General features: G+C 40.4%; 1 protein-coding gene across 1 annotated transcript in view; it reads left to right on the top strand.

Annotated features, from left to right (window-relative positions):
* The window catches only part of GRM5 (glutamate metabotropic receptor 5), a 668,354-nt gene extending 643,650 nt beyond the window's left edge, over positions 1 to 24,704 (top strand). Inside the window, exons 11-12 of the mRNA XM_087433566.1 lie at positions 5,313 to 5,408; positions 22,640 to 24,704. Of these exons, the coding sequence (XP_087289692.1) occupies positions 5,313 to 5,408; positions 22,640 to 23,540 (997 nt within the window). The 3' untranslated portion in view covers positions 23,541 to 24,704. The remainder of the gene's footprint in view (positions 1 to 5,312; positions 5,409 to 22,639) is intronic.
* The last annotated feature ends 1,190 nt before the right edge of the window (positions 24,705 to 25,894 follow it).

Here is a 25,894-nt window from a genome sequence, read left to right as displayed (position 1 = left end):
CCTCCTTTGAGGCTCTTGACGTCCAGTTATCCCTTCATCTTTCAACCTTGTTTATCATTACTATTTATGGCCAATTTCTGGGAAAAGAATTTCTGTCTATCCCAAGCTCTGCTATTGTTCTGGGTTACTTTAGTGCCCATATAAAGGGCAAACTATCACCATAGTCTCATTTTTTAATTCTAATGATTGAATTCTAATGCAATTAGAATTATCATTTTAGGCTTCCTACCTCTGGCCACTTACTCAAACTTGCTGTTACCCAGATCTCCTTCACATAGGGGATATTTATTTCCAATATCAAACTGTCTCCTTTCTTTCCAGCTTCGGGCATCATCCCCCCAATACCTCCTATTTCACCTAATACACACATTTATTCTTTGAATTTCTTCATTTTATTCTAGTCCACATAGCCCATATAGAAATTTCAGTAATCTAATATTCTAATATTCAGTAGATATTAGTAGGGAAAGGGGAAAGGAAGTGAAAAAATGGATTTTTTGTTTTTTTCTTTACTGAGGAAGATTAGCCCTGAGCTAACATCCATTGCCAATCTTCCTCGTTTTTTGCTCAAGGAAGATTGTCCCAGAGCTAAAATCTGTGCCAATCTTCCTCTACTTTATATGTGGGTCACCACCACAGCATGACTGACGAGTGGTGTGGGTCAGTACCTGGGATCCAAACCTGCAAACCTGGGCTGCCGAAGTGGAACGTGCCGAACTTAACCACTATGCCACAGGGCCGGCCCAAGAAATGGGATTTTTGATTCAAATCATTATGGAGAAATTACATTTACTATCCAATCCCAGGTGTTTCTTACCTCAACAACTCTTAAATTCACTAGATGAACATGGGCTCTTGTAGAGCTGAATAAAGAGAAACTAGAGATTCCTGGACAAAGGAGGTACAAAAGGAGCAAAACATCTTCAGGGAAGGCAACCAAAGCTAATTTTAGAACAAATCATTCTTAAATCTTTTAAAAACATGTGACAGTTTTTCATGCCAAGGTTATGGCCCAGAAACCAAAGCATCAAAGCTACATTGAGCACAGATCTAGAAGTCTGGAGACTATAAAAAAAGAAAATTAGCAGATTGAAGAACCCTGAATTCAGTAACTGGCATATAGTAGGTACTCAGTAAATGTTTTGAGGGAATGCTTACATTAACAGTGTTACAAAAGTTTTGGAACAGGTAGAATGAGCAAGTCTGTAAGCCCCTTCTCTCCACTAACTACATAGTCTACCTGTTCTCTATGAGCACTTTCAACCATTCTCATGGTATTTGCAACCATCTGTATGCTGATGGCTCCAAAGTGTATAACAGTGCCATAATCTCTAGATCATTATATCCATGTGTCTACTGAAGATGTCCACTTGGATGTCCTACCAGCATCTCAAACTCAATATTCCAAAATGAAACTTTTTATTTCTTCCTCCAAATATACTCCTTCTCTTGTATTTTCTTAACATAGTTAAGTGCACTACCCAAGGTAGTAACTGAGGTAGCATTCTACACATCTCTCTCTGACACTCATCATCCAATAAAACCTATTCATTTTACCTCCTATACATTTTTGAAACTGTCCTCTACTTTTCATCCATATCGTCACTACCCTAAGGTATTATCTCTTGCATGGACTATTGCAGTAGTATGAGTCTATCTCTAGTTTTGTTCCCTGAAGTCCATAGTATTTTATCTCAATGTCAACTCTGACCACATTTTTTTCTTAGCTTAAAGATCTCACAGTGGAATCTCATGACCTACAGGATATATTCATCCATGAGCTACCTTTTATATACCTCTCCATCCATATCACCCATTTTACCATCTCTCATTTTACACTTATTAGAGTAAAAAATACTAAACTGCTCCCCATATACATCATGCTGCTAAGCCTCTCCACATATTTGCTCTTGATTTTTCTTCTGCCTGCCTACCCATCTTTTCACAGTGTATTACTACTCATCTTTTAAGATTTATCTTAGGCATCATATCTCACTGAAGTTTCAGTGCCATTCTAGTATGGGTTAGGTAGCCCTTCTTGTATTTGTTTCTATAATAAAACTTCTCACATTGTTTAGAAATGATTTGTTTACACATTTCATCCTCCCACTCTAGACTGTGAGCTTACCAGAGGCATAGAATTTCCCACATGCTCCGTATCACAGAGCCTTGCACATAGAGTATTCTGTAAATGGTGTGAATGATGTAAACTAAACATATGTAGTGCATCTATATGGACCCAAATGAGGGAACAAAATTTAAAGTCCTGTTACTAGATCTTCCACTGGCTGTCCTCGTCAACTCTACTACTCATTTACAAAATGGAGCCAACAAGACAAAAGCTAAATAATAAGCCTTTGTAGTTTTGTTTCTAAAATTACTGACATTGTCACTTAGAGAGAAGTTTAATGGAAATAAGATGAGCTTTGGAATCAGAGAGGCCCAATTTCTAATCTTGGGTTCCCCAATCATAAATAGTGAGCTTGGGTTTACTGATACTGATGCTCAACGCCTGCCTCTTTGGAATGAGGATAATAGCACCTACTTTGTAGGGTAGTTTTAAGAATTGAGGATAATGTACAGAAAAGAACCTGGCACATTCAATATTCTGTTGTTGTTGTTGTTATTGTTATTATTATTTCTATTATGACTTGAAAATAATTATAATAAACTAAGCATTTTATTTGAAAAGTGAGTTAATATTTGTAAAGCATTCAACAGTGCCTCACAAGTGTGTGCACATGCATGTGTATGTATGTGTATATATATATATATGTATATGTTTTAGTCAGTTCCTCAAAGATAAATGAATTTATTATGTAAAAGAAATAAAATTTTAATGGACCTTTTATAAGCAATAAACTCTGAAAGGCTTAAACAATTTTTAATTGACAGTTCCATATTCTGAAATAAAACTTAACTAGATAGAATTGTACATTTGCAGAGGAGACTATAAAATCATTATTAGTTATTTAAAGAGCACATTATTGGTGAATGGAATAATGAATAAGTGAATGAATGAAAATGTGGTCTGTTTAAGTATGTGGTGAACATAATTAAACTGTAATTATAGTTATAGACAGGCAAGAAGGGTCCCATCTGAAAGCAAAGATGAGCTTCCCAATCTGTATTAATGGCTTTTCACCTTGCTTTGAATACAAACTGCTTGGAAGTTCCAAAAATTCTAATGTATCTCTTACTTTTTGGAATAAGTTGGGGTTTGTATTTTTTGTTTTGTTTTGTTTCGTAAAAGCTTTTACCAAAAGAGGTTGGGTTTTGATAGAATAGGATGTTTAGGATCCATTTCATAAATGGAGTCATGTGGCAGAGTGTGTGTGTGTGTGTAGATGACAGAGAGAGAAGAGCTTATGAGCATGAAGAGTGAAGATGTCCTAACTGATCTATGAAAGATTTAAACGATTAACTGGCAATTAGCCTAACAAAAGATATTAAAAAATACTTTATGGACCCCTTTGTAAAGAAGTGAATGACCATCAATAATTCTATTATTCTATTAATATTAATATTCTTTTAATTTAAACTATAGAGCAGAATTCTGGTTGTGCAACCCAATTCACAAATAAGCACAAAATATTTTCTATTGAAATGTGGAATGTCATTCAATGATTGGTGCTCCACAAGGGATTCTCTTTGGTAAAAAAAACGCTGCTCAGTCTGGCTTGGTCTGATGCTTTACCTCCTCCAACAAAGGCTTTAAGTTCCTTCCCTCTCCTATTTATGACTAGATCTAAAGTTACTTGTGTACATATTTTCCTACTTCCCTTCCTTCTCCCACTAAGACTGTGAGCTCTATGAGGCAGGACCTGTGGATTATTTATCTCTGTATCTCCAGTACAAAGCTCATTGCCTAGAATTTACTAGATGCTCAACCAATGTCTACTGATAAGTTAATACATTCCATCCATTTGGCTTGATGTAATGAACCTGTTCATTCAAATACCAAATACTTTTAATATCTTAAAAGAGAAAAAAACTAAGAGGAAGGCCTCTATCCTTCCTAATAATGATTTTAATTTTGTGGCATTTTGTTTTATTTAATATTAATTTTGAGACAGCAGGAAAAGAAACTTTAAAAAAAAAGTGACTATATCAAGGGTAAACAAGTTTTGTGATAGTAAGTCATTTCATCATTGCCTGTTGAATACCAGGAACATGGATGAAGTGGTATCATATCAGGCTCCAGTTTTAGAAGGAAAAAGGTAATAAAGGTAATGAATCTTAAGAGTCTTGGGCCCCTGCATGCTCTACGAGTAGTTATTCTCTACTGACTAAGCTTGCAATGTTGGTCAAGTTAGTTAAGTGTCAGTTTCCTCATTTGGCAAACAGGGTGACCATGCCTCTTTAATTACCTCACAGGCTTGAACTAATGAAAAAAAAGAGATTATTTCTGTGAAAGCATGTTGGCTCTGAAAACTGTCGTTCAAATATAAGGTCTTATCTTGATGTACCGTGTAGCAGACTAAGGTTGGGAATCTCATAATTTATTTTAGAAGAAACATCTAGTACCTTCCAGATATGGTGAATTGCCAGTTCTGATACAAAAGCTGTTTGAGCCACCCTCCACAATGCAGGTAGCCCAATACTGACTGTGAAACTTCAGCTTAATGGTTATATAAACCTCTCATATCCAAGGAACATCTCTTTTCTCTTTTGGCATCGCCAGTGTCTAAAATAATGCTCAGACATAGTACTACTCAATGAAGATTCATTAATGATAAGAACAATTTTTTAAAAAACTGATAATGGAAAGCAACACATTATAATGGCTAAAAGTGTGGGTTCTAAACTTAAGACCCCCTGTGCTCAAAATCCTTGATTAATCTACCTAATCCTTACAATCTTAGGTTTCTTCTTCAGTAAAAAGGGTATAATAACAACAGACCCTCTGCCACAGGCTTGTTGCCAGAATTAAATTTAGGTAGCACTATGTCTGGCACATGATAAGCACTAAATAAATTCCAATTTGTTGATACTAATGTTTGTTTTAGATGCTAGGAATTGCATTCCTTTTACCATTGACTATTAAATGGGATGGACTCACAGATTAATAGGCAATGCAAAAGGGTAGATTACAGGTGGCTTAACTAAGAAGTAACAAAATCATCCCCAATGTTATCCATACACCAACACAATCATCTAACAAGTATCACTGATCAGCCACTGCAGTGAAAAGCAGGAGCCCCTGCTGTGGCATGGGGCGACCCTCTATACCCACAGCTCTGCCTCAGCCTGGCCAGTAAGCACACAATCACATCTTTCTGTTTGCTCCTGTCCTTGTTCATGCTCACCAGGTACAAAGACAGGAGACTGGCCCAGCACAAGTCGGAAATAGAGTGTTTCACCCCCAAAGGGAGTATGGGGAATGGTGGGAGAGCAACAATGAGCAGGTAAGCAAACTGTGAGTGGCCTGAGGTGGTGTGAACTAAATGTATGCAAGCTAGAGGAACAGGTGGCTCCCTGGTCTGGGTCCTCACTCAACCGTGCATCCCACACAGTGTGTCCAACATGGGCCAACACTGGTTTTCTGTGTGTGTTTGATTTGCAAAACCCATGCCATCCTCACGTGAAGCGATGGGAGCCTCCTGTCCCAGATGCTGCTGTTTCCCAGGGTTGTGCGCTTTGCATGTCTGAAGCCTTAGCTCACAGTCAGTTCTCCCATGGATTTTAACTGATTAGTCAAATGCTTCTGGAGTTTGCAAAGTGGAAGAGATTGGAGGAAATTCATGTTTCAGGACTATCCAATCACTTAGTAAAACAAATGCAAAAGCCTAGGACTGGTTTTGAGGGCAGGACTGCCATTGAGTGAAGACTCCAGCTCCTGATCCCAGACAAGCCTGGGAATTAATCTGACTTACTTGGAAGGCAACATCATCTCACAGCCAAGGACAAATGTCATGTCAAACCAGTGAACTGTAGAGGCAAAAGGCTTTTCGTGAACTGAAATCAGGAAAGCTAGCCCTCCTCTAGCTACTGTAGCTTTGCAGCTCCTTTACTTCTCTGTGTTTGGTGGTGAACACCCCCTGTCGCTGCGCTGTGCATGTTCTTTTGTACCAGGCACTCCCAACTGAGCTGTGCCCAGTAAACGGGGGTATTTGGAACTATAAGCATCAACTGAGCTGTGTTGCATGAAATGAACGTGCTTTATTGCATGGGACTGGGTTTCAAGGAAAGGGTTCTGCAGATAAAGACTGTCAAGACAGGCATTAAACAGTTCCAGAACGCTGGAGGAGCCCTGAGTTGGAGAATCATTCACTATGAACTAACTCCCCATCTCTCATTTGTTGTGGCATTTCCCAATCCATCTGCGGTGCAGAGGCGTAGAAGGGAAGCTCTTGCAAACCAGCCTGGATTAAAGGAAAGGGCAAGTCTAGAATATAGAGTCTGTACATATGTGTGTGCATGTGCTGAGAGCAGAGCTTAAAGAGCCAGCTGCAGAGCAAGAAGAATCCTGTTGAATCTGTTGAACTTTCACCCCCAAACATTGTGTTTGCTTCCTCAGTAGTGGGCTCCTTCTGGTTTTCAAAATAATGTCTAACTTTCTCCAAGGACCACGGCATTGCACAACTGCTGGGGGGCCATTCACGTTGCAGTTGATGAAAATGGTGCCCGGAACTGTGCAGCATACAGCCTGAGCAATCATTCATAGCAGCCCTGGCCAAGAGCTTGGCCGACTTCGTCCATGGCTCTCAGAGAAAAGACAATGAGAGTGTGTGCACATGTGTAGGCATGTATGTGTGCACATTAGTGTATCTGATGGCCTTATGCCCATGATTCCTTTATACAGCTACCTTTGGATCTCAGTGTGTCTGGAAGATAAGACTCAATGGATCATTTTGTGGGAGTAACTCAACAGACTGCTACTGGGGCTTCTGGTTTCTTCCATTCTAATATGACAAAGTGGCATAATTCCTGTCCTTGAAAATCAGACATCACCAGAGTTGGCTACAAGGTGAAAATGACTGCATCAAATGAGAGCTCAGGGGCTCTGTCCAGAGTGACTTCTGATTTGAGGCAATTGTCTAGGACTGGAGTTCCCAAACCTAGCAAACATGCCTGCCTATCAAACATACTGAGGCAAACTCTTGGGCAATAGAACCTAACAATTTGTAGTGTGACAAGTTTTCTAGGTCATTCCGATTAAGCCAGTCCATAAACTGATATTTTGAAGTAATTCATTTGTCTAAGAGATATCATGGAGCTATTCACAGCAAACATTAGGTCTCAATTCTGTCATGCAGTGTTCTTGGGAGTGTTTAGTCAATGCTTGAACTCTCAGATCTGATCAGCCCAGGGACTAGATTTGCCCAAGGCTGTCTTGATTGAGAATGGGGGAGGAGAGGATAGGAGATGGTGAGACACAGAGGGTAAAGGGACCCCAGATCAAACAGAACAAGCTTCCTTGGGTCAGGTCCAGATCTACAGAGGTAGGCACTCCATGTGTCTACACATGGAATGGTCCAAGTCTCTCTACAATAGCAAGATATCATTTAGCTTTTCTTTCCTCACTTATTTGGATAGGGCCGAGGTAATGGCAAGGCTTATTACACTATGCCTTGGTGGGGCAGAGGGGCACAGTGCATGCTAGAATAAAGACCAGTCTGTTGGAGTAACCACCTCAGCCCCATAGATAAGCATAGTTAATTGGAAACAAATGGCCCTCCCTTCCTACTTTTTTCCCTTCCCATTTCTTTAGCATTAAATAAAAACTAACAAAGAGAGTGTGTGTGGGAGGGAGAGGGATTCCTCTAGTAGGGAGGAGAAAAGGCCTGGAGACCTACAAAAAGAGAGGCCAAAATTTCTAAGGCCCTCAAATCTTTTTTCCAACCTCATATTTGTTTATATAAATACACACACACACATACACAATGACATTTATCCAGGAGAAATAAGTTTAAAATCAGCATTAAGAGAAAAGATATCAGAGAGGAGACAACCGCAATGTAAACCAATTCCAAATAAGGGGTTAGAGAGACGTTAATCCTGATTTTCTTACTCTGGAAGTGAATGGAGAGGCTGGGAAAAGGATAACTGTATGTGACTTTTATAGATATTTTTAGTATCAGGGGATAGGGCCTCTTTCTTATCCACTCCGACTCCTCCCCCCAGTTCTTCCCAGAGTAATAGTCAAGCATCATATTTACTGTGCAAACATCTGGGCTGGTTCTGTGGCCATTACTGAACAACCAGTCCAGGGAGGGGCTGAGGGAAGCTCAAACAACCACAGAAAACCAGGAGTGTCGCCCTGCATCTCATTTGCCTGTGTTTTCAACGATGAAAATATAGAATGAACAGGATCCTATGAATTCATCCCTGGGGTGATTCTTCCAGAGCCAAGTTGCTGGCAGGGAGAGGAGTTTTACAATGTACACAGTCAGAGCAGAGTGGAACGCTATTATGGGTAACATTGGCAGGGTCTTAAAGACGCTCCCTCCCTTCTCCCTCCTACCTCCATCCCCTACATTTGACAATGTATGTTACATGTGTCCATAACACTCTAGCTTCCTGAAATATTATGTGGCTGTTTTCCCTTTATGTGAACAGTCTTTTTTTTTTCCTTCTGTCTGAATATAGGGTAACTTGTCATCTTTTCATATTTTCACAGTGGACAGTCTAAGTGTGTTTCAGAGCAGAGTCCTCCTGATTGCAGGAGAAGTGAAAGAGACTCCTAAACAGGGAGGTGCTCTAAGAACAGGAAACTCTCTAAACCCTGTTACCTCGTGAGTTCATAGCGAGATGGTCCACCCTCAGGAACTGCTAAAACCCCAACAGTGAATGTTGCCATCTCTTGGCTCAGCAGAAGCATTCCATCGGTGTGCTTCTTGGAGTCTGCATTCTGACGTGCTCATACTGTACCCCATGAAGGAGAGGCACAGACATTTTGAGCCTCCCAATCTCTCTTTGAGAAAGGGCTCCCTTAGTCAAATGAAATAGACAGACCTGTAATCCCACTCCAGTGCTAGCAGGAAGGAGGGTGGTACAGGGTTATTTTTATTGTTGCTATGTCATGATATCAGTTATGGGAAGGATTAACCTCCACTCAGTTGAGAAACTGATTTTCATCTAGTAGATGCAGCATCTAATTTTAGTGGGTATAAATGTTTAATAAAGCCTTAGAGAATCTGGTAACAGTGATGTCATAATAGTCATTATTAAATTAGTAGGAACTCAGATTTGAAAAATAGCCCCAAAATGTGATGTCTATGTTAAAATTGTTTTGCCTTTCATTCATTCATTTCTCCCTTCATGTAATGCTCATTTATTAAGCACCTACTATAAACCAAGCACTTACAAGGCTCTGGAGAAATGGATGACCAAGACATGACTAATGCCCTTGAAAATCTGTAATCTTTTGGGGAATAGGGTCAGAAAAACAGATAATTGCAATGCAATATGGAACCCTCTCCCATAGGACAGTTTATGCATCAGATTAAGTCTTCATTTGATAGTGTATACTATAGCTTATGCCAGTGCAAACAGAATTAAGAGTAATAGAAACTAAATAATAAAACTGAATTGAGTGTTCAGAAAGGGCTACGCACACAGTTATATAAAACTCAGAGTCCATAGAAGAGAAAGATTCTGCTTTTCCAGTATAATAGAGGCCAGCTAGCTTCTTAGCAGTACATTAATATCACTGCAGTGTCTTTTCTTCATTCCTCCCCAAACGTCGTTTCAAATAATGCTCTAACTTATATTTAGAGATGTTCTAAAATAGATAAGAATAATAATAACAGTTACTACCATCACTATAATTACTATGCATCAGACACTGTAGCAGTGCCTTCACATATGTTATGCATTAAGTTCTCCCAAGAATATTAAAGCTAGGTATTTTTCCTTTCCATGGTACAGATGAGGAGAATGAGGCTCAGGGATATTTAATAACTTACACAGTAGAGTGGTTTAGTGAAAATTCTGAAATCAGAGACTTAAACTTGGTTCCAGCTCTAGCCAGAATGTGACCTTGAGGTGCCATTTTACCTCTTTAATCACAATTTTCTGTAAAATGAGGATAATAATATGGCACTTCCCTTACTATAATGAAGTGAAAATTAAATGAGATAGTGCAAGTTCAGCACTCAGCATACCCTGGGCACACAGCAGACAATCAATCATAGTTAGTATTACTATTACCCCAGGCTGCCCAGCTTAGAGTTCTTTTTTTGTCTTCTCTTGTATTCTCCACCCTGCCATCATAGTTGTTTTCTCAAAAAATCAATTCTGGAAAAGTAAAATGAAATCTAGAAATAACGGTGAAATTAATTCAATGATATAATTTCTCTGCTTTAAAATTCATGTTCTGTGGTTTCCAGTAACAGCAGCCAACTTTTGTGTGGTGCTAAGATACACCAGACACTGTTTTAAGTGCTTTCTGTACGATCTCTTATGTAATCTTTGGAAAAGGTAAATGGTAAAGTTCAGATTGGAGCCCAACTGTCTGAATCCCACTTCATGCTCTAACCACTATGATATCTGCCACCTGGGATAAAATCTAAACTCGTGCACATAGAATACAAGGCCCTTCACACACTAACCCTAACCTAACTCTTTGACCTTTACTCCCTCTGTCTCAGCACATACATTCCGTTCTCCAGACACCCTCAATTTCTTATCATTCTCCAAACGTGCTGACTCTTTTCTACAATATCACACCTGTGTTTCTACCTGGATTACCCTTCCTTTCTCCTTTTATCCATCTCCTCCAACCCCATTCCTGTTCTACCTCGCAACCTCCTACTCAGTATCAAAACCCAACTCTAAGGTCAATTCCTCTTTGAAGACTTTCTAAAATTCTTATAGTCTATTTTACATCTGCCCATCTTCACAATTCCAAAATATTTATGGTTTACTTCTGATATTGCATATTATCTGGTTGCCCGTCTCTTCTCACTAAACTTAAGGTTTTTGCAGGCAAAAGACATCTTGTTCAATTTTACATCCTCAGTACCCAACAGTGCTCTGGGTCTATTGATTCAATTGACCAATTAATAAGAGTGCATGGAGAACCTTTCTGTATGCGGGTAGCACTGTTTTAGAGACCACGGGGTGTTCAGGAAAGCATGAAATCATCTCCACCCTAAAGGAACTGTCAATCTTAATAAAGAAATAAAATTCACTCTGATAGAACCTGCAAGAGCAATAGGCTACATTAAGGTGTTAAATCTGTGATCTAGATAATAAGGCCTATATTTGGATACGGGAGGAGAAAGCAACATGACACACACTTACAAGGTCAAGTTTCTGGTGACTTCACAAAGTATATTCTGAAGAACACTAGACCAAGTGCAAGAGATACTCCATGAGCAGGAAAAAAGAAATGACAGAAATGGGATTATGGATGAAATTAATACAGCCAAAACTATATGCTATATGCCCTTCTAAGAAGGTTCTCAGTGAATGCTTACATAAGACTGGAGAAGTTCCACACAAATTATTTTAATTTTGTTTAACTTATTTGACCCTGGAGCTGTTTATTCATGAACCATCTATTGCCATTCTTACTTTCTATACTATTTGCCAATTAGTTTTATAAAAATATATTGATCAAAAAACAAATTTCTATATTCCGAGTAACTCATAATAATTCTTAGATTCTTATTATAAGCAATTTCCCAGGGAAATCTTTCATAAGTCTGACAAAAACTCAATCTAGCTAATGTCTGTTGACTGGAATAGAAATTACTAGCTTTATTTAATTACTAGCTTTATTATTGCCACAAATATAAACCAGCTTATTTTTCCAAAAGAATCACTAATTAATGTGAGTATATTCTACTTATGTTATTAAATTGGACAGTCTCCTCTTCAGCCTATGGAAAGCATAATATAAATAGTAACAGGGGTACTTGGATTCCATGGCCTTCTTAATCGTCGTCTTGTCTAATATCCTTTTTTGGTGAAAAAAGGAAGAGCTGATCAAAATCTTTTCTGAGGCTGTTGTCCTTGCCTGTGAAATATGTATTTTGCACATATATATATTTACATATATTTTATTTGAGAGAAGAGATTTGATGGCTTATAATTTCCTGCAAAAAAGGAAGAAGGAAAACAAAATAGTTTCTGATATAACAAATGCCAAGTCAAAAAGGGAGCAGCCTGCCATGTAATCATCAAGTTCAAACTCGTGTTCTCCAGAGAAAGAAGTCAGTGCTAGAGGCATCCTCTCTACTTTTAGTCCCACCTCAAGATATGGATAAAATCTTGCAATAATGTCCCCCTAATCTTATTGCCATATTCCCATTAGGTGAGTAATACCAAAATATAAGCTAAAGTTATTCAGCAGAGCTGAGTGCTCTGAAAATTGAATCACTTATTTCATCTAATTCAATGTTCCATGAGTAATTTTCAACTGATTCTTCAACACAAAGATTATTTATATTTAAAAAATGTTAATTCATCACTTATTATGCATAAGGCACTATGCTTCATACTGGAAATTCAAAGAGTTATGGAATATGGATTCTACATCTAACAATTTTTTGCCATTATACTTCACATGCCTTCAAAGCAGAGACTATCCTTTTTTTTTGTTTGTTTGTTTGTTTTTGTGAGGAAGATCAGCCCTGAGCTAACATCCACGCTAATCCTCCTCTTTTTGCTGAGGAAGACCGGCTCTGAGCTAACATCTATTGCCAATCCCCCTCCTCCTTTTTTTTTTTCCCCAAAGCCCCAGTAGATAGTTGTATGTCACAGTTGCACATCCTTCTAGTTGCTGTATGTGGGACACTGCCTCAGCATGGCTGGAGAAGCAGTGCGTCAGTGCACGCCGGGATCCGAACCCGGGCCGCCAGTAGCGGAGCCGCGCACTTAACTGCTAAGCCACGGGGCCGGCCCCAGTCCTGCGTTTTATTCAAGGTTTAAATCAAGCTGGATTACTCCACAGTCTTCCTGGCTGCACCAGCCCACAAGCACAAAACAGCTGTGTCTTCTGTTCTCTCCTTACTCAATTGTAATCTGGGCTTTACAATGATTGCTAGAAAAAATCAATTCCTATTTTAGAAAAAAAAAATCCTCTAATCTTAGTTGAAGCACCTCAACTAAAGCCTAGAACTTAAATCTTAGTATGAGCAGTTTAGTTTTGAGGTTTGAGTCCAGGTTACTGAATTATGGATCAAAAGATACAGCTTAATTGTAGAAAGAAAACTGTGTGATCCAACAAAATGCCTCTGCTTGGCACATACCTCCGCATCTCCTTTGTGAGATGCTTTCTCTTTAGGAGACTTGCCGAAACACCAGCTGTACCAGATCCATCAGGCACTTTAATAACCCACTCTGAATGGGCATGTAACATTTTGAAAAGGCCTCCTATTGCTGTTAAACCACAGACGAGTTAAAATAGGGCTGAGTGGTTCTCTTCCTACAAGGATTTATTAGGGACTAAATGCCTAGTAAGAGAGGTTATCTGGGGGAATGATCTAAGAAGCATGAAGCCACTGCTCCCTTCCCAGCTACTTAAAAGAGAGGTGACAGTCCACCTCACAGGGTTGTTGGAAGGGTTTCATGGGATTGAGCATGTGGAGTTAGTTTCTTTGCCATATATGCAATATGTGTATTAATTGGATTTTGTTTATCCGTGTTATTTTAACATTCTCAAGGCTTTAAGGCCTTGTTAAGCTCCAATTGATTTGCAAATCCTTCCTTGAAACTTCTTGCCCAATGAGCAATCTTTTCTCTGAATTCTTCGAATGCCAAGAAGAAAAATCCAATGCACAAGGACAAATCTCTTTTCTTTCACAACAGTTTTTGTATCAGTATATTCCTTTCCACCTCATTTTTGTCACACCTGTTAGTATCTTAATGTTGTATCCCTGCACTATTAAATCAACCTCTTAAATCTACCCTGGGCACCACTATTTTGCTTGTGTCAAAGCCATCTTCTTGGTTCCTCATTGCCTGAAGGACTAATTAACTTAACAAATATTAATTAGGCCTTAACATTTTCCTGAAGTAGGACCAGGACTGAGGCCAGACAAGGAATAGGGTCAATGGATGAAGCTGCAGTGAGGATTTAAAGAAGATTGTGGCAAGGTTCCTGCATTCAGTTGTTTTTGTTGAGCTTGTGAAAGACGATCGAATACATAAAATATTAAATAACAACAGAGAATTCTTACAGTTGAAGAATAATGTAGAAAAGAAGCCATGGGTATTTCTTTATATATTCATTCATTTACCAATCAAGCATGTAGATTACATCTGTAACTAATAATTAGACCATCTCTCTGGTCTATATATTAGACCATGCATCTATCCTAGACCCTGATAAGAAGTCCAAGGTTAATTACTAATGAGTTACTAAAATAGCATAAGAAAGGAGAAGAAGGAAGATCCTTGTAGGTCAAGGGTGGCCATGAAGAATTTTTATAGTGGACAAAAAAGTTCAAACTCTATCTTCTGATGCCTGAACTTCTTACTCCATCCCCACACAGTCATACTGGACTACTAGTTATCTCTAGAACATTCCTTGTGGATTCCTAAACTTCTGTCACTGCTATCCTTCCTGGAGAGCAATGCCTACCAGTCTCTTTTTGGATTTTGCCATAATCTACTAATTATTTTTTTTTTTTGCTTTGCTTTTTGTTTGTTTGTTTGTTTATTGTGGTAAGGTGTACATCATTATACTTCTGTTTCTGCATAGATTACATCATGTTCTCATGTTCACCACCCAAATACTAATTACAATCCATCACCACACACATGTGCCTCATTATCCCTTTTGCCCTCCTCCCTCACCCGTTCCCCTCCGGTAACCACCAATCCAATTTCTGTCTCTATGTGTTTGTTTGTTGTTGTTATTATCTACTACTTAATGATTGAGATCATACGGTATTTGACCTTCTCCCTCTGACTTATTTCACTTTACATAATACCCTCAGTGTCCACCCATGTTGTCACAAATGGCTGGATTTCATGGTTTCTTATGGCTGAGTAGTATTCCATTGTGGATATATATCACATCTTCTTTATCCATTCGTCCCTTGATGGGCACTTAGGTTGCTTCCAAGTCTTGGCTATTGTGAATAATGTTGCAAGGAACACAGGGGTGCATGTATATTTAGACATTGGTGTTTTCACGATCTTTGGATAAATACCCAGCAGAGAATAGCTGTATTGTATGGTAGTTCTATCCTTAATTTTTTGAGGAATCTCCATACTGTTTTCCTACTAATTATTCAAGGACTGGATGCAACCTGTCTCCTGTAGGCAGGCAGCATTCCCTGGCCACTCCCTTTCCACTGGAAATGGTTTCTTCCTCTTATGAAGTTTTGAATCCCTTGTGATCTGTACCCTATAGGAACCCGATGAACTGACTGCTTGTTCCCCTGCTCCACCACCCCTCACTCTCCTCACCCTTAGCATCCTTCCACCTGCCCATCTGCTTCCTCATTTCAAGGTCTTAGGGAAAAGAAAACAACCTGTTTCTATCAAAATACTGTAACTCAGACTGTTGGCCTTCTTCTATATGTATCTTCTCTCTTGAATTCAATTTTACCCTCTTTGGGGGAAGTCTCTTGTATCACTAACTCTCAGTCACAATATCAAAAATTACTGATGAATCAAAATCACTTATCATATATCATTTATTACCAATATTAACTGAAATACCAAAATTTTCAAAATAGTGCAGATTTAAGGTTATTCTTGAAATTATACCATTCTCATTTACTGATATTCAAAATAAGTCAGGGAGAAAATAAGTGTGCTACAAAGAGGACAACTGTCTTTTATTGGATCATAGCATGAAAAAAAAAGGCTGAAAACTGTCATCTAAAATTAATTTCTATGGTTGTAAGCTTCCAGTGCTTTCATCATCAAGGCAGCCAATCACTATGCCAGCAAATATAGGTACTTGATCAACCTGTGCTATTTGAGTTAACAACCAAAGAGAGATGTAGGGTGCTTTCTCGAAACTGCAAAGTATAGTATAGAGACTTAGGGTAATAGAGACTATAAATCAGATGACTAACTTATCTACTTAGAAACACATATCATCACCAGATGACACCTGAGGCTTCTCTTACATGGAATATGGATAGCTCAGTTCAAAAAACAAATATAGGGGCCGGCCCGGTGGCGCAAGCAGTTAAGTGTGCGCGCTCCGCTGCGGCGGCCTGGGGTTCGCCGGTTCGGATCCCAGGCGCGCACTGACGCACTGCTTGTTGAGCCATGCTGTGGCGGCGTCCCATATAAAGTAGAGGAAGATGGGCACAGATGTTAGCCCAGGGCCAGTCTTCCTCAGCAAAAAAAGAGGAGGATTGGCATCGGATGTTAGCTTAGGGCTGGTCTTTCTCACAAAAAAAAAAACAAAAACAAATATGGACAGCATACTGTCATGGAAAATAGAATTGGAAATCATGTCATGGTATTAGTCTCACTTTGCCATTTTCTAACTGTTTAACCTTGGGCAAATCACCTATCTCATTGAGCCTCAGTTTTCCTATTTTTGAAAGGGGACTAAAGATACTGATCCTGTCTACCTTTGACAATCAGTGTTCCTAAAAGCACTTTATAAAGCACTATGCAAATATAAGGTGGAATTGCTTTGATGTCTGTATTAGGTAATTTACTCCTTGACTTCATTTCCATTTACTCAAGTGTTTTTCTCTACACATACATCTCTAATGCATACATCATCATGGCCATTTAAATTGTTTTTGTCAGCAAGATAGCTATTTACATCCATTTATGTTTCAACTGGGAAAATTTATATAGATGATTCTGCCATTTTCTGATGTATTATGGTGTGTTTCTCAGTGTAATTGTCAAAACCAAGACATAAGGTTTTAGGCAAGGCTCAGAAAGAAATTCTTTCACCTAATTTAAAATGTCTGAATATAAACAATATCAAATTCCTCAGGATCTTTTAAAAACTATATTTCCATACTTTGTAACTGAAAGCAAAATATATTGATCAAAGTTTAAGAAAATGGAACTGTAATTGCAAATTTTCTGCTTATAATATTCTTAATTCATGAAATTCTTTTGACTTAATATTTTCTAATGTCATTCAAAAGACATATTTGCTAATGATTTTACATTTTTTTAAAATACTTTTTGTATTAGGAAGCTCATAATCTTACTATACCTCTCTCTTTGCTGTCCCTCAACTCAAAATCACAAACAAGAGAGGTTTAGCAATGAAGATAATTTCTTCATAAAAAGAATTTGTTAATTTTCAGAGGATATATTTGTTTATTCTGACGCCCTGAAACTGTGCAACTTATGAAAGTACTAATAAACCATAGAACAAAGGGGAGGATAAGGGCTTAGTTATTTTTATTGCGTGAAATATTCTGAGAATTTTCATTGCTTACATGCCATTAACAAAACCCTAAATAAGTTTTAAGGAAAAAGCCACACAGATCATTCAACAGCAATTTAAAATGAACACAAATTCTAAATTCCACAGACTTTTTGGATGGTCAAATTCTCTCTTTATTAGCATTTGCTTCCTAACGATGGTGTGCCATAGCAGAATGCTCTAATCCCTACAGGTTTTGGCAGATGACTAGAGAAACTGGGAGAGGTCAGTGAGCTGATGTGTAGAGCCTGCTCGAGATGAATAAATTAAAGTGTCCCATGTGGAAGAGAGGAAGAGAGAGAATAAACCTCTGAGAGCAAAGGTAGAAGGAGTCATTTTGGCAGACCCAAACTGTAAACAACAAACAAATAAAAGACCTAACCCTCCAATAACATTATCAAAATGCTGCTTTTTTTTTCCTTCCAGAAATAAAGAGCAAATTGTGATCAAAGAGAGAACGTGAGACCACATAGTATTATATTTGGTAAAAAAGTTAATTGGTGCCTGGAAAGAGCAAGAAGTTTTTTTTGGTTTATTTATTTATTTATTTTTGGCCAGTTTGTCCTCCCTCCAGATGTAGCAAACCATTTGTTGTGTCTCTCTCTCCTCCATTCCTCTTTCCTCCTCCTTCTTTCCTAATGGCCAAAATATGCAGTGGGGAAGGTGAAGTGCTATAGGCAGGTAAGGAAGTTCCCTTTCCTTTTTTTTTCCACCTCAGGCCCCTGGGACAAAAGCATAACCATGATGCTTAAAAAAAAAAAAAAAACTTAGCCTAAGTAATAATAAACCACATTTTACCTTGATTGAATGGAAGGTTTCGCAGTGATAAATAACCCCTTGCGGAGGTGCTATGCTTTATAAAGTACCCTTGGTGTATTAGCCTTCTGGTTCCTCCCAGAAATCATGTGAGGAGGGCAGGGGAGGTTTATTTCTTCCATTTTTTACCAATAAGCAAAGAGGATCAAAGCTGTTAAGTGACTTGCCCAATATCACTCATCGCTCAGGGCCAGATCTTGGACCCACATTCTGGGTCTACCACCCATACTGCCTCAATAAGCTTTTATCACTGAGAAGTTTCACTAAAACAGATATATATGAATTATTAAAAAGGAAGAAATACTTCCTTTGTGATTTTCATGGTAGATATCAAGATCTGTGTTTTTGTATTTAGTTAATGAAATATCTTTTATCTGTACACACTGATTGATTACAGTGAGTTAAATGAAAAGTAGATAGATTCATAAGACAAAAGAAATAGAATTTCATTAATAGTGAATTATTTTTAAAACAATTCTAACAGAAAATCAATTCAGTATAAGTTTTTTAAAATGAATTGCATTTATCCACTCCATTATTAGCCCAAAAATATTACTGAGCACCTGCCATATTCTAGACAATGCACTGGGTACCGTGGATATAACAGGAAACAACAAATCCTCTGCCTGTGCCTTCGTAACACCCCACCCAAGACGTGAGGTGGACATACAACAGAGAGTTATAGGAAGTGCTTAGGCAAAAAAGGAAGGAAAAGGCAGAGAGGAAGGAGCACAATGAAAGAGATTTCAGGAAGTAAGATGTGGAAGAGGAATAATGTGGGATTTAGTGGAGTAGATGTGATTCCCCAAGGAGAGAGTTTAGGGTGAGAACAGACAGGCTTCAGATCAAACCGTATGGAACTCCGACTTTTATTACAGTTGGTCAGGTTAAGGAGGAACAACCAGAAAGATGTTATGGCTTTACTGTATATTTTATTTTGCACTGAATTCTCTGTTCCTCAAACCAGACCTCAAATGGCACTGAGTATATTGTTTTTATCTTCTTAAATGTACTACTCACATGGAATGCATAAACTAACATCTTTAGCCACCTTCTCCTTACCAGACCCTTTCACATACAGTGTCTCACTTAATCCTCACAACAGCCTTCATTCACCAAATGAAATACAGTCTGCTTTTTAGCAAGGCTCAAAGAGACTGCTATTTTCCAAGCATCCAGGATGGCAGATCCAGAATTAGAACCAAGGCTTTAGGATTCTTTGTCCATTGCGCTTCCCACACTGTGGCCCTGTTAGCTCAAGAATTCTATTCATCCACCAAATGCTTATGAAGATCCTGCTGTGTGCCAATGAACAAGACAGATAAGGTCCCTGTCTTCATGGAAACTACAGTCTACTAATAAACAGACTAACGTCTTAAGTCGGGTTTTTTCTTAAGAGCTCCCATTTACCTTGTAGAAAAAAATCTTTCATGATCCAAGGACTGAAATGAAGCGCCCAGATTTGGACTCTGTTTTTCTGGTGTCTCCTGTGCCTGTTGTTATTCCAATGGTCTGATGTTCTCTCTCCCTTATGGCCATGGACACTGTGAGCAAAGGCATGGCCAGGAAAAATGTCAGTACTCTGTACAGACTGGTTGGTGAGGATAGTTTCCTTCTCACTCATTTATCCAAAGGTTTTTCAATCTGCTATCATATATTTTGGGCACGGCTACATATGATTCCAAAGACTGTCACTGTTAATGCCCAAAGTTATGTTCCATCAAAACCTCTCTGTACTGGGAGCAAGAACTTCCCTAGAGTAAAGCTTGATAGAACAAATCCAGTTATGCCTCTAGTTTCTAGTCCATGCTTTGTATTCAAAGTGGCCTTAGTGACCTGGAAGACTAACTGTCCCTCCTGACATGCCTATTTCTTATCCTGCTGTTAGGAGAGAAAGCACGTTGTTGGCCACCATCCTCCTCATTAAATCTCATAAGTAATATGGCCCAATTCTTCTGTGCCATGTTCCAGAACTTAGTGGACACCTGGGAAGAAGAAAGGTACTGCACTGAAAACATAAAAGGTGGCAGGTTACATTAATGCAAAACAGAAAAACAAACCCTGAAACTCTCCTGGAAAGGAAAGTTAAGAGGTTGGCAGAGCCCCTTCCACTACTGGGGATGCACAGCAACCGCCAAACCTGGAAATAATTTGTCCATCTTTTGCAGGAAAAGGGGTCAGGGTGGAGGACACCTCACATTCCGGTATTCGGAAGGACACCAGGTTGCAATATATTGGGTAGATAAAATGGAATGAGATTTCAGAGGAAGGAGCAGAGAAAAGAAGACCACAAAATAGAAAGGGACAGATAAAGAAATGGGAGGCAGCATGGGAAAGGGGCAGGAAGCATGTTATAGGGGCTGCAGAAACAGAGGTGTGTTATCAAGGGAGTGTCTCGGGCAGAGTGGATCTGGCTGTTGGAGTCAGGCAGCCCCAAGACAAGTAAGGTCCAAACACCCTTCAGTCTCCTGCCTGGCCAAGGCAGGCTAGCCCTCCAGCAAGGGGGCCAAGGGAGCAATGGGAACCCAGAGAGAAAGGACAGCTTCCTGTTAGAGTTTCTCAGTTTGTGGAACAGCTGCTACAGAATCACTTTGGGGAGCAGGAGGACAGAGTGCCTGTAAAATGCATGGATCCTTGGAACCCCATCCAGACTATGAGAATCTACTGGGGTCAGGCCTGGGGGATATTTGACAAATGCCCTAGATGAGTCTTATGCACAATTAAGTTTAATAACTACTGGCTGAGATGATACAATTGGGTTCACTAAAGCCTTTTTGTTCACAGACTGCCCAAGGCTATCTCTTGATCACAGCCCCTAGAACAGAGCTGCCTGGACAAAACAGACCCCCTAGTTACAGAGATCTCAGATTCCTGCATGATTGGAAATTATACCATGATCTCTCCACATAACATCCACGAAGGTCACGCCACATCCTCTGACCATAGTCAAGTTCCCAATAGAGGGTCTGTAGTTTCAGAGGCTGTTGAGTCATTTTTAGTGGCAAGGAGGGTACGGTCAGGCTCTGAAGCTGAGACACAAATTCCATCTTCAGCACAACAGTTTTCAGATCCCAGGATGGAGAACAAAAAGGACTGTTTGGGAAAAGGAAGGAGAAGAAAGGCCCTGAGAACTCTTGTCAGTCACACAACAACCATCAAGACCCTAATTTGAGAAAAATGTGCTGGGTGCCAAAGGCAATATACTGCACACTCCCTCATGGAATTGTTATTCAAGTTTTAGGCCTAAAAATAAATTTGTGAGGGCCGGCCCCATGGCTTAGCGGTTAAGTGCGCGCGCTCCGCTACTGGCAGCCCGGGGTCGGATCCCGGGCACGCACCGACGCACCGCTTCTCCAGCCATGCTGGGCCTGCGTCCCACATACAGCATCTAGAAGGAGTGCAGCTGTGACATGCAACTATCTACTGGGGCTTTGGGGGAAAAAAGAAGGATTGGCAATAGATGTTGGCTCAGAGCCGGTCTTCCTCGGCAAAAAGAGGATTGGCATGGATGTTAGCTCGGGGCTGATCTTTCTCACAAAAAAAAATAAAAAATAAAAATAAATAAATTTGTGAGGAGAATTTCTGTGAAGTAGAGGAGTTCTAACTAATTAGAAAATTCGTATATGTGTTCACTGAATTTGTATTTTCCAGCATATAAGCCAGAGTAAGTAAAACCATGTTCAAAGTCAGGAGTTCAGACAGAAATCCCTAATTAAATACACCAATCATTGGCCTGCAGAGTAACAATGGAACTGGAACCACTGTCTACGTCCTGGTAACCCTTGACTCTCTTACCCCCTCCCTCCCCTTTAATGACTGGGTTGGTGAGTTGAGGTCCTAATTCTATTTCCTTTAGAAACCTGCCAACTTGAGGAAGCACTTGCCCTGTACCATGCACTTCTGCGCACCACCACAGCGCACCACCACAGCACTACAAGCCCCCGCTTCTACTTTTGCAGCATAACCAGCTGTTGCACTCATGGATGGGCTCAGAACTACTGCAGAATCCCCATAAACACTCTACTCTTACTAATATCCTCTTGGACACACTTTCGTGGTTAAGGATAAACAGAAGGCCAGATAAAACAAAGCAGCCTTTAACTTAAAACAAGCAAACAAAAGCCACTTCCAAGGTCTCTTTCCGTGGTGTCTTTTTTGAGACCCGCCTGGTGGCACTGGTTAAGTTGGCGCGCTTTGCTTCCACTGCCCAGGGTTTTGAGGTTCGAATCCTAGGCGCAGACCTACGCACAGCTCATCAAGCCATGCTGTGGCGGCATCCTAGATACAAAGCATAAGATGGGCACGGATGTTAGTTCAGGGCTAATCTTCCTCAGCAAAAAAAGGAAGATTGGCAAGGGATTTTAGCTCAGGGCCGATCTTCCTCACCAACCAAAAAAATAAATAAGACAAGTCCTTCCCATTCCGAGTCCCATAACCATCTAACACCGGGGAACCCCTCCCGGGGCCATGCTGAGTCACCTCGTGTCTCTCTTCTCTCCGCAGCTCCAATGGGAAATCCGTCACGTGGGCTCAGAACGAGAAGAGCAGCCGGGGGCAGCACCTGTGGCAGCGGCTGTCCATCCACATCAACAAGAAGGAGAACCCCAACCAAACGGCCGTCATCAAGCCCTTCCCCAAGAGCACGGAGAGCCGCGGCCTGGGCGCGGGGGGCGCGGGCGCCGGCGCGGGGGGCCCGGGCGGCGCGAGCGGTGCGGGCGCCGGCCCCGGCGGGCCCGAGCCCCCCGACGCGGGCCCCAAGGCGCTGTACGACGTGGCGGAGGCCGAGGAGCACTTCCCCGCGCCCGCGCGCCCGCGCTCGCCGTCGCCCATCAGCACGCTGAGCCGCCGCGCGGGCCCGGCCAGCCGCACGGACGACGACGTGCCGTCGCTGCACTCGGAGCCCGCGGCGCGCAGCAGCTCCTCGCAGGGCTCGCTCATGGAGCAGATCAGCAGCGTGGTGACCCGCTTCACGGCCAACATCAGCGAGCTCAACTCCATGATGCTGTCCACCGCGGCGCCCGGGCCCGGCGTGGGCGCGCCGCTCTGCTCGGCCTACCTGATCCCCAAAGAGATCCAGCTGCCCACGACCATGACGACGTTCGCCGAAATCCAGCCGCTGCCCGCCATCGAGGTCACCGGCGGCGCGCAGGCCGCGGCGGCGGCCCCGCCGGCTGGGGGCGCTGCCCGGGAGAGCCCGGCGGCCGGGCCCGAGGCTGCGGCCGGCAAGCCGGACCTGGAGGAGTTGGTGGCTCTCACCCCGCCGTCGCCCTTCAGAGACTCGGTGGACTCGGGGAGTACAGGCCCCAACTCGCCAGTGTCCGAGTCGGCCCTCTGTATCCCATCGTCTCCCAAATACGACACGCTTATCATAAGAGATTACACTCAGAGCTCCTCGTCGTTGTGAATGTCATTGGAAACCACGCGGGGTTCCGCTGACCGAGCCGAGACCTCCGGTGTGCACACAGACACAGTGACGAGCATAGTCGCCTGGTTAAGACCCGAGGTGGAAGATGCCAAGTACACCCGTAATGGAAACATGAGATTAATAGTGCTATTTCACATCAACCGACGAAGACACCAACTACAAATCTTTTGGCAGATTTTCTTCTAGTGGCCTTAGAAAACATGGGCTTTTAAGAAACTGCTTCTATTTTTGAGGGCTGACAAGGAGGCTGTTGAAACAGTTATATACCAAGTGCTTTGCTCTAGGGAAGCAAGGAGTGTGAAACAGCATAACGGAGGGGAAAAAGCATAGTTAATAAGCAACTGTAAAAAGTTTTGTTTGTTTACTTTAATTCTTTTCCCAGAAGATTCTTTGATTCACCAAACATGAATGTACATTTTCTAACAAACTCAAAATCTGGGACCAAAATGTCAACCTTTCTCTTTTTTTTTCTTTCTTTTTTCTTTCCTTTAAAGACCTTGAAAAGCAGTAACTTGGGCCCAGTTTTTACTGAGGCATTGTTGTGTGTCCCACGCATAACACACAACTGGACAGTGAGTGCTGCGCTGATGTATGTAGGGCTTTTACCAGAGACTTTCCTCTCCCCCGTTTGGTTGTGAAATCCTCTTCTGAAGGCCTGCATCCGGGATTCCACCTAGTTATTTCAATTCACCTCCATTAACCAAGAAAACCAGTGGAAGATTTCTTGACTATTTCACCATGTTGCCAATCAATACTGGAGTAGCAAAAAAAAAAATATTTTCTGGAATACTGTTTTGTAATTCCCTCACCGGGGTGCGTTGTGTAGCTGGAAATTCTCTTTATAATAATAATAATTCTAGAGCTCCAGCCTGGCTCTCTCTTTCATGAAATGTGGCCACTCCTCCTTATGAATGCTGTTCCGTTAGCATTGCCAGCTAAAATATTAAAATATGCATTTGGGCTTCTTCATTCCTTTCTTTTGAGAACCTGACGCACAAAGAACTCCTCTGTTCTTTCAAGTCCCACCACTGGAAGAATGGTCCATACACCCAGTGAAGACATTATCACGATGGGAGGGACTGTTGTTCAAAAAATTAACACAATCTTAATACACTGGAAATTTTAAACTGTGTCAAGTTGGCTTAGCAGAGCTTTAGCTATGCCAGTGAGCAGTGATTTTAACTTTTCTTGGCTGCTTAAATGGGGCAGCTATGAACTATGACAAATGTAGATTTTTCAAAGCAATACAGAATACTAAAACAGAGGAACCTTAACGAATATAAACCACACAATCTTTCTTAGCCATTCCAAAAAGAGGCAAAGCAATTATTAATATTTTCCTTTTTAAAATAATTATTGATATGATTTTGTGCACTTCATACTGTCATTTTTAAATACTGCAGAAAAGAGATTTAAAGACATGATAGAAATACATGTGCTTTGATAGGCTCATAGAGGTAAAATTCATATCTCCAGACCTACATCCACTGTCATCTCTTTCTTCCTCCCATTACAGCTATCCTCAGGTGCCAAATGTTTTTGATTTTAAATAAGGATAGTAATAAAAGGAGGAGGTGTCCTATAAATTTAAAGTTCAGTTGACCCAGCCTTATTTATACTAAAGATAGCCTTATGAAAAAGATTTGCTGTGAGGCAGAAGTATATTTTTAGCAGAGACAAAAATAACTAAAACCTTTTTTCCTTTAGCTCAATATCCTTAATTTTGGTATGTATTTTTCCTTTCACATCTACTTAAAAAAGGAATGGAGATATATTCATTGGCATAGTTTATCATTCACCACTTTTAAAAGTTATAATAAATATACTGCTTGACTTTCCTGATATCTGTTCTTATATTAAATTTTAAATCAAACCTCCCCATATCAAACATTAAAACTAACATTAATTTACTAACATATACATTTTAAAAAATTGAACCTCCCATGCTGGATTTGAAAATAACATCATGAGAGCACCCTGATCCCAAAAATAATGAGACTCTTGAAACAGAGTGAATCTAGCTGAGTTTTATGGTTTAATTGAAAGCAGATGTCTGCCTCTATTTGAACAATTGTAAATATTTTGAAGTATTAATATCCCTATCAAAAGGGTGGCATTCACCTGGGGATTACTATCTTGATATCTTAAGCATTGAAATCTTTCCAAATATGCTCTACTATCTAAGTTTTAAAATTTGTTTCATAAAACTCTTCTGTTGATTTCCATTTTTATTCTCAAGTACAGTACGTTTCACTGCGTTGACCAATAGGAGAACATTTTTAAAACTTTCTCCATGATCAAATTCCTTTTTTAATTTTTTAGTAACATATTTC

The sequence above is a fragment of the Ceratotherium simum genome, chromosome 7 (assembly GCF_057802395.1).
Source record: "Ceratotherium simum simum isolate JZ-2026a chromosome 7, ASM5780239v1, whole genome shotgun sequence".
NCBI classification, from domain to species: Eukaryota; Metazoa; Chordata; class Mammalia; order Perissodactyla; family Rhinocerotidae; genus Ceratotherium; species Ceratotherium simum.
This window is presented reverse-complemented; position numbering and strand designations above follow the sequence as displayed.